The following is a 9,302-nucleotide window of genomic DNA, read 5'->3' on the forward strand; positions in this document are numbered from 1 at the left end:
CAATATGAAAAATATACGGATAGATGGTAATGTATTTTAATACATGTTATGCATTGTATCTATATGTATAAATAAAGAAATCAGTATGATAAAAATAGATATTAAAAATATTTAACTGAAGGGACTTCTTGTTTATTATTTGGTTAGAGGCATGGCATTTAAATGAATAATATAGAAATGAAAATATACACATCTATACTAAAGAAATAAATAGAGGGAGATATATATATATATATATATATTAATATATATAGCCATAAAATAGAAATAAATACATGTAATCAATATCTAGACAAGTAGATTAATATTCAGTATGAAAACTATATGGATAAATGGTAATATATTTTATATCTGTTATGCATTACATCTGCGTGTATAAATATAGAAGATCAATATGATAGAAATAGATATTAAAACTATTTAAATCAAGGGACTTTTTATTTTTTATTTTGTTACAAGCAGGGCTTTTGAATAAATAATATAGAAAGGAAAGTATACACATCTATACTCCAAAAATGAATATAGGGTGGTACATATATATATATTAATATATATAGCCATAAAAAAGAAATAAATACAAGTAATTTAATCTAGACAAGTAGATTAATATTCAGTATGAAAACTATATGGATAGATGTTTATATAATAAATTTTAATATCTATTATCTATTATGCTAATAGAATATATTTTAATATCTGTTATGTATTATATCTATTTGTATAAATAAAGAAGTTCAATATGACAGAAATAGATATTAAAAATATTTAAATGAAGGGCCTTTTTGCTTTTTATTTGGTTCGAGGCAGGGCTTGCTAAGTTCCGATGGGGGGTTTTTTGGGGCGTTCCTTGGAGAAGGGTTTTTGGAAGGGGGTTGCACACGTTCTTTCTTGCCGGGCTTCTTTGCACGTGGGGGGGCGATCCCCGCCCAGCCCCGGGCTGAGCTCTGCGGCAGTGCTGCCACCTTGTGGCCACAGAGCGGTACTGCAGCTGTGCCCCGGCGCGGGCGGGGCCGAGCCGAGCGGAGCCGAACCGAGCCGAGCCGAGCGGAGCCGAACCGAGCCGAGCCGAGCCGAGCCGAGCCGAGCCGAGCCGAGCCGAGCCGAACCGAACCGAGGCGTGCCGTGTCGAGCCGGGACCCCCCCCCGCAGGAGCCGGGTCGGGCTGATTGCCACACTGAAGTTTGCGGCCGGCCGGTAGGACCCCGGCAGAGGCGTCGACTCCAATGCCTGCCGCCGCAGGCGCAGCCGCCGCCCAGCTCCGGAGCCGCTGAGCCCCGCCGCCACCGTCCTCGCCCCGGGAAAGTCGGCGGAAAATCAGCCGGAGTGCTCGGAGTCGGCCGGCTTCGTCGGGTTTTTCGTTCAGGCAAGTAAGGTAGACAGACGCGCTGAGAGCAGCGGGGGCCTCGATCGTGCCACAACAAAGATGGCCGCTCGGCCGGAAGTGGCTTCAGCCACAACAAAGATGGCGGCGAGGAAGGGCGGAAGTGACGTCACGCCCCTCACAAGATGGCTGCCGAGTCGCGGCTGGCTTTGACCTTCCAAGCATGGCGGCCGAAAAGGCGGGAAAATGCAAGGACCCCGGGCGGTGGGTGTTTTACTCGACTGCCTGACAAACACCCCGACGCCGACGCCGCTCCGGCGCAATTTTCCGCGGCTTTTCCGGCCGTGCCGACACGGGCTGTACGCTCAGCGGCGCCGGGGCCGGACGCGAGCCAGCCGGGCGCCGACAGGCAGCGGTGAGGACGCCTCTCTCTGACGGGGTCCTTGCCGCGGCCGCGTTTTTGGGTTTGGCCCTCGCGGCGACCCGTACCTTCCCGCCGCTCCTCTCGCTCCGTGCTCTCCCCCCGGCCCGGGGAAATGGAGGAACCCCCCGATGGCTTCGGCTCCCAACGGTCGCTCCCCGGCGCTGGGTCCAGAGCGGCCCGAGGAGGGGATGCTCTGTGTGCCGGAACGGTGAGAGGTGCGGGCGGGTCGGGGGGACTTTATCCACCGAGTATATACCTGGAAGTATAATGATGATCAAAATAGATATTAAAAAATATTGAAGATAAACGGGCTGCTTGGTTTTTATTTAGTTAGAGGCAGGGTTTTTAAATAAATAAGAAAAAAATAAATAAAATATTTCAAGAATGAATATGTAAAGGTATAGAGAAATATATATATATATATGTAGGCATAAAAATAAGTAAAAATAAGTAATAGAAATATATGCATATATATTGATTTATAATCTATAATATGATTTCTGTACGTATAGATGGTAATATGATATATTTTAGGATATGTTATGTGTTATGTATATCAACAAGGTATATAAATATGATAAAAAATATATATTAAAAGATTTTTAAATACCGTTTAAGATAAAGGGACTGTTTGGTTTTTATTAGGTTTGCTTCGGGGCTTTTAAATAAATACTACAAAAATAAAAACATAGAAATGTATATTAAATATATCAAGATATAGAGATATGTGCAACCAGAAAAGTAAAGAAATAGAAGTAATGCAAATATATACAAACAGGTTTATGTTTAATCTATATATCTACATTATATTTATTTAATAGATGTATTATATATATAATAAATATATATATAATTAAAATGTATATAATATATTTAATATATAATAATATATGTATACATGTTAAAATAATATATTTTGATACTTTATATATTGTGTGTTATATATAAATGAATATAGTATATAAATTTAAACACATGTTGTGGAAATAGATGTTAATTTTTTTTTTTATTATTATTTTCATTGTTTTGGTAAGTTTCTCAGAGGCAATCCTCCCGTTGCAGCTGCTGCCAGCACTGAAAACCTGTGTGCTTCGTGGTGTCCATCGCCCAGCTGGCAACGATTCCCTGGTGTTTGGTGCATTAAGTCACACCCAGCTGTGTGGGATGGCAGGTGAGCACATTGCCCGAGCCTTTTAGCTTTTCTGGCTCACACACAACTTCCTTTCCTTTTTTATATGGAAATCAGGGAAGAGGGTAGTGTATATTAGTATATTAGCATTTCTAGCAGATTTTTAACTGCCACTGATGCCCGTTCATCTTTGCAGTGTGGGTTTTCATGCTGACAAATCCTCTGCTTTGCCTTCTGCTCAGAGTCAGGTGGGCCCTTTATTGAACAGATTTATCTGCTACAAGGCTACGCAGAAGGATGGAAAGGAGGAACACAGGGGGGGAAAAAAAAATAGATGAAAGGCCATGCATTGATCACCTGATGTACTCCAGAGACAAACATGGCTATTACAGGTAACATGGAGCAGCCCTTCTGGCCTTTTCAGTTGTATTCAGAGAGATGTTTGCCTGCTGTGAATATCTGGGTGCTTGGAGTTCACTCTGATTTTAACAAGCCCATCAATAATAAAACATTGTATTGATAGAGCAAGATCTACTTCTGTAAAGTTGTTGCTCCACAGAAAAGCAGCATAAAGAAGCTAGCTGGATTATTTGTATGATATGTAGCTTTTTTAGGATGTTTTGTTCTTTATATGGTGTTCATTTCAAATACAAGCGTGTGAACTTTGTGTTCCCTTTTAGGGGCTGGTTCTGGGGTAACAAGGAAACACAAGGCCTAAACACCTCTGGCTTGTCTGTCCAAGGATCTGCCTCAATTGTGGCTCCCATCCTTCTGAAGAACTCTTCAGCACAGTGAGTTACCTTCTATAACTATTTATTGTTGTATTGATGTTGTGAGACCTCATTGCTGGGTGAGAAGACCAGGGGAAATTAAAGGCTGTATGCCACTGTTACTTCACTGAATTCTTGTACTCTGTTAAAATCAAAACACAAGGGATTTACACTGTAAGAAACACTTAAATGTAAGTTAAGGTAAAGGTCACAGTGCTAAAACCTAAGAGCAGATAGCCTTGAGCTCCTTTATATTCCTACTCCTGCCTCCAGGGTATCATCAGATATCCCCTAGATCTTGCAGTGGAAGAGATGCTGAACCATCAGCTGTTCCATATTCTACACCACGTGTCTTTTTACCATGCTCCTCTGAGAAGCATCTCTCCCTTCTCTGTTTCTTTGCAGACAAGAAGGGAGAAATTGGGATTGCCTTTGTTCTTTTGCCTGTTAATAAAAAGGCCGCTTGTGGCTGTGTGCAGTGGCAACTGCATCACAGAATCTTAGAGGTGATTATTCGCAGGTTAAGGAAATAATTCCCTTTTTTGTCACTGCTGCGCTGAATTTCATAGGCATGTGTGTGGCTCGATGCCTAAGATATTTAAAGCAGGTTTTATTCTTACAGGGGTTTTGCACACTAAAGTGTGCGCCCAGGTTTTGTTTCCAGAAGTGAGGTGTAGCGCTGGGTGTTTCATTTGGTGTGTTACTTGTTCTGTTGTGTAAATAACTGCAGTGTCCTCCCTGTGCCTGTGTATTGCAGGGGCAGTCGAGTGCTGGTTATAAAGGTGGTGATAATTAGGAATAAGCTGTTCAAGCTTGGATAAATGTTTAGAAATCATTGCTTAGATATTGCTGTGTAAAACGCTCGCTCACGGTGGGAGAATTCTCCAGGGTCAAGCTGTTCAGGTATGTGCAGTTTATTATATGGGTAAAGAGAGGGGAGAGCTGTGTCCGCCACCAGCCTCGGCGTCCACGTGGTCCGGGGGAGGAGGGAGAGAACGGGGAGAGCAGGAGAGGAGAGGATGGAAAAGGGGAAGGAGGGAGTAAGAGCAACAGAGGGAGAGCGGGGGAAACCAGGGAGGGATAAGAGGGGGGAGACAAGAGAGGGGTAAGAGGGGAAAACCCAAGAAGGAAAGAGTAAGAGAGGGAAAGAGTGGAAGAGGTAAGAGAGGGGGAGAGGGGAGCTGAGAGAGGAGTAAAGGGGTACGAGAGAAGAGCCGAGAGGTACGAGAGAGGTTAAGAGGTAAGAGAGAAAAGCTAAGAGAGAGGTTAAGAGAGGTTTAAGATAGAAAAGCTAAGAGAGCGAAGTTCTTGTTACAATCCAATCTATCTTTTTCTATAGTGAATATTCTAATTCCCAGTAACCAATCACCACGAGATACACCCACTAAAGATTTTACATACAGTGTTGCATTTGAGGTTCTACAAGCTTTACGAGTTCTTCCCTTGCTTCTTGACCTTTGGGCTTTCTGTCAGCAGAAGGACATTGTTTTATCAGCAGGATTCTCCTTTAGCTGGCTAGGCTATTGTTCTTTGGTCATATAGTAACCAGTACTCTGTATCTTATGACTCAAAGCAGGCTTTCGTTTCTACTTCGATTCTAGCCTTCTTTTTTCAGAATCTTCTGCCAAACCATCACATTCATAAGGTTTCCCTGTTTCACCCTCCCCAACAGGCAGCAAGTTGTGCTGCGCTCTGATAATTCCATACTCAACCTGTTCCTCATTTCTTAAAGGTTCACTTCAGCCTTGAATCAGCAGGTCCCTAGGTTTGGTTTTTTAGGATGCCATTCCTGTTAGATTTTCCCCTGTGAAGACCTGAGTATGTCCAGTTTGACCTCCAGGATAATGAAGGGAGAGGAGCTCCCGTTGATTCAAGAGTGAAGCAAGGCCCCCATTCTTGGCCTGGGGCTGTTTCAAATGGGGAGGGATCAGTGTCCTGACTTCTCTCTCTCAGAGGCAGGGTTCCTGGACGAGGTGACCCAGGACAGCTTCGTGCTGGGCCCGGGCTACGACCGCCCCTAGCAGCTGGAGCCCGCGGTGAGGGAGCCCAAGAGCATCCAGCTGTACCAGCACCTCAGCCTCAAGAGCTGCATCTGGACCTTCGACGCTTATTACGACATGACCGAGTTAATTGATGTCTGTGGGGGCTCTGTCACCGCTGACTTCCAGGTGAGAGGCCCATCCAGAGCTCTCCAGGTATCCCAGATCTCTCTCAGTTCTCAGGCACAGCTCTGCGTTGCGTGGAGCTGCTGCTCTGCCCTGCACAGGTGGAGCGTGGCTTTTCCCCCCCTCTAACCTGGAAGAAAACAGCGCTGTGTGCATTTATTTCATTTATTTTCCATTTCATTCGTTTTCCATTTATTTTATTCTCTAAATCTTCAGAGTGCCAGGAAAATACCGGGTTTTTTTAATGTAGGGCCATACTGGAAATACAAAACGTTCTCAGCTGGGCTCTCTTTTATAATTTTGGCTGTGTTCTCGGCCAATAGAAATGAGCAGAGGACAGAGCAGAGGCAGCTCAGTCCATGCTCCACAACATGGGATATTTTAGCTCATTCCGTAATTAAGAGACCAAAAGCCAAAAATGTTCCTCTAGAAACGAATGGCTTTCCCTGTTTGGGGTATCTCACTGTCCTCTCCTGGCTGCATTATCCATCTGCAGACCACTCCGTCTCCCCCAGGCTCTTCCATTAAATTCCCAGCCCACATTGCTTGGACCAGCATCATCTCTCTTAATTCCTGCCAGCCTGGAACTTGTTCATGAAGTTTCCTTTTATAGCTCCAATTGTTTGCACAAACCCAGAGGAGCCGCTTGGCCGGAGAAAGTGCCCAGTGGAGCATGTGGAGCCTGGCCCCAGCCAGGCTGGAACATCTCCCCGAATTCTCCAGGGCGTACAAAGTACAGCTGCACTCTGCAGATAATGAATGGAGAGCTCTGGGAGGCCTGAGCAAGCAGAATTGCTCATTTTTAATTCACAGCCTTGGAAATCAGGGGGGTTTTGAGGTGAAATTGTGCCCAGAGTTCCTTTGTCCGGTGGTCCCAGGGAGCCTTAGCGCTGCCCCTGGATTACAATGCAGGTTTGTCTGAGGTGCCTGCACGTAAAGAACGTCCAGAGTCACCTCTGACTTCACTGGAAGGTGCATAACCCCCTTTTTGGGGTTTTATTGCCAGGTAAGGGACTCTGCCCAGTCCTTCCTGACAGTCCACGTCCCTCTCTCCGTGTCCTACATCTGTGTGACGGCACCGAGGGGCTGGGCTTCCCTGGAGCACCGCACCGAGATGGAGTTCTCCTTCTTCTACGACACCGTTCTCTGGAGGACAGGTGAGCCTGAGGCACTCCAAGGGCTATGGAAGAAGTGCTTCCTTCATGTTTTCCCCTTAGTTCCTGCACTGCCCCCAGAGTCCTGAGGGAGCGGGGAACTCGGAATATTGCCTTCCTCTGTGCTTGCGGGGGGCTTAGGCAGCCGATGGCTGGCAGAGGGAGCGTGCAGCTGGCTCACTGGAGGGTGATCCCAACTGAACCCTGCCTTGTGGAGGTGTCCCAAACGCTTCTGGGGCTGGCAGAGCCCAGCAGAGGAGAGCGAAGGTGCTGTGTGGGCTCCCAGTGGCGCTGTCCTTGCAGGGATCCAGACGGACAGCGTGCTCTCGGCCCGCCTGCAGATAATCCCCATCTACACCCGCGAGGACGGACGGCTGGTCAGCGAGTTCAGGACGCAGGCCAAGTTCAGAGGTGAGGGCAGTGATCCTGGCAGGGACACAGAGCAGGGTCACACAGAGCTCTGCTCTGACGGCACAGGCAGCGGAACGAGTCCCTGTCCCTGCCGGGAGCCCCTCTGGCCCTGCGAGGTGGGGCCTCTCCGCACTCTGCCTCCCGTCACCTCCTTGTCCTCCCCCAGCGCTGTTTGTCACGGAGCACCACAGCCTGCCAGATGTCAGGTCCTCTTTGAGAACTCCAGAGCACCTGGGAGGCATCGAATTTGACCTGCAGCTGCTGTGGAGTGCTCAGACTTTTGATTCTCCCTACCAGCTCTGGAGAGCAACCAGCTCCTACAACAGGTGAGGGCTGGGGGTGCAGTCCCCTCCAGCAGCTTCCCCCACAGCACCACGTTCTCCCTGGCACCCCTCCAGCAGCCACGCCAGCAATAGCACGGAATGCTCAGGAGCTTGGTTAGAGCTGGAGCACTGCTGTACTGAGAGAAAAATCAGCTCAGCCTCTTGGAAAGGAATTTTTCCAGCGGTGAAGCCTGTGGATAGACTGATCCCAGAGTCACACTTGGCCCTCGGGGACTGCCGGATGACATTGCTGGGGCAAGGGAGAGGTGCTGCCCTGGGTGAAGAGCTTTGAGCTCTGCTTGGTGGCTGCAGGGTCTCCTGTCTGTTCCCAGGAAGGATTACTCTGGAGAATACACCATGTTCCTGATCCCCTGCACGGTGCAGCCCACGCAGCCGTGGGCAGAGCCTGGAGCCAAGCCCCTGCCCTGCACGGCTCACGCTCCCGAGCGGTAAGAGGGCAGGAGGGCAGGCTCGGCCCCTTTGGGGTGCACACCTGTCCAGACCTCATCTCCCCTTTGTTTCCTTCCTTGTCCCAATTGCAGGTTTTTGATCCTGATCACCTTCCAGCAGACAAGCCGCCCAGTTCCAGTTGTTTACTCCCAGAATGCAAGAGTTTCAGATCTGTAACGACGAGAAGGTTTTTCTAATGGACCCCACCAAATCGGAAAGGTCTCTGGCAGAAATGGATTACAAGGGGGGCTTTTTCCAAGGGTAGGATTTACCTCTCCTCTTCTGCTTGTGCCCAGCGTTTCTGCTTTCACAGCTTCCATTCCCTGGAGAGGAAAGGGCAAAACCCACAGGTAGCTTTGCCTCTTCTACAGCAATCATTGACATCTTACAGCCCTGTGAAAGAGCAGCGTGCTCTGGCACCGCGTTTTGTCACTCCCACCCACCGAGCCCTTCCCAAACAACCCAAACCCTTCTGAACACGGACACTTGGCTCTAGCAGCGTTTTCCTGCTTGGGAAATTTCACCTGCCCCTCTTTGTCCCGACCTCCCCAGGGCAGATCCTGTACGGGCACGTGCTCTGGCACCCGGAACAAAACCTCAACGCTGCTTACAAGCTGCAGCTGGAGAAGGTCAACCTGTGCACAGGCAGGGATGGCTACGTGCCCTTCCTCGACCCCACGGGTACCGTCTACAACGAGGGGCCCCGGTACGGCTGCATCCAGCCCAACAAGTACCTGAAACACCGATTCCTCCTCCTGGTGAGTGCTCTGCTCCTGCTTCTTCCCGTTTGGGATTTGCTCTGGCAACCCGCAGGTGGTGGCTGCAAAGGGATAAGGGAGCCCGTGGGGGATGTTTTGTGCTGCTGCTGCTGCTGCTGCTGCAAGCTGTGAACACCAGATCAGTTTTTCCCCACCCTTGGAGTGTGTTCCTGAATCGGTGCCCACGTGTAGGTGTGGAGATGGGGCATTCGGACTAGATCCCTGACACAGGTGTTTGGTGGGGCTCTGGCTTCCAGCCTCCCTTGGGAAAGCAGACAGCATCCCTCACGCCACTTCTCTGACTTTCCAGGACCAAAACCAGCCAGAAGTGAGGGATAAGTATTTCCCCGATGTGCCTTTTGACGCCCACTTTGCTTCCCAGCTGTCCGAGTTCCAC

The 9,302-nt window shown here is 48.2% G+C and overlaps 1 protein-coding gene across 1 annotated transcript; it reads left to right on the top strand.

Moving 5' to 3' along the window:
• The first annotated feature begins 2,922 nt into the window (after nucleotides 1-2,922).
• Nucleotides 2,923-9,302, top strand: LOC131576880 (extracellular matrix organizing protein FRAS1-like). The gene is made up of 9 exons (XM_058833960.1): nucleotides 2,923-3,665; nucleotides 5,598-5,812; nucleotides 6,816-6,966; nucleotides 7,267-7,374; nucleotides 7,541-7,700; nucleotides 8,030-8,146; nucleotides 8,240-8,366; nucleotides 8,700-8,905; nucleotides 9,216-9,302. Exons 2-7 carry the CDS (start codon nucleotides 5,762-5,764, stop codon nucleotides 8,322-8,324), a joined length of 672 nt encoding a protein of 223 aa, XP_058689943.1. The 5' UTR covers nucleotides 2,923-3,665; nucleotides 5,598-5,761; the 3' UTR covers nucleotides 8,325-8,366; nucleotides 8,700-8,905; nucleotides 9,216-9,302.

This window comes from Poecile atricapillus, chromosome 3, assembly GCF_030490865.1.
Source record: "Poecile atricapillus isolate bPoeAtr1 chromosome 3, bPoeAtr1.hap1, whole genome shotgun sequence".
Classification (NCBI taxonomy): Eukaryota; Metazoa; Chordata; class Aves; order Passeriformes; family Paridae; genus Poecile; species Poecile atricapillus.

What these genes read in the sequence shown, in the direction of transcription:
- LOC131576880 (XM_058833960.1), top strand. Translation starts at nt 5,762, where the DNA reads ATGACCGAGTTAATTGATGTCTGTGGGGGCTCTGTCACCGCTGACTTC. An exon ending in CTGTCACCGCTGACTTCCAG is followed by an intron (nt 5,813 to 6,815) that starts GTGAGAGGCCCA and finishes TTTTATTGCCAG; the next exon opens with GTAAGGGACTCTGCCCAGTC. An exon ending in ACGGCTCACGCTCCCGAGCG is followed by an intron (nt 8,147 to 8,239) that starts GTAAGAGGGCAG and finishes TCCCAATTGCAG; the next exon opens with GTTTTTGATCCTGATCACCT.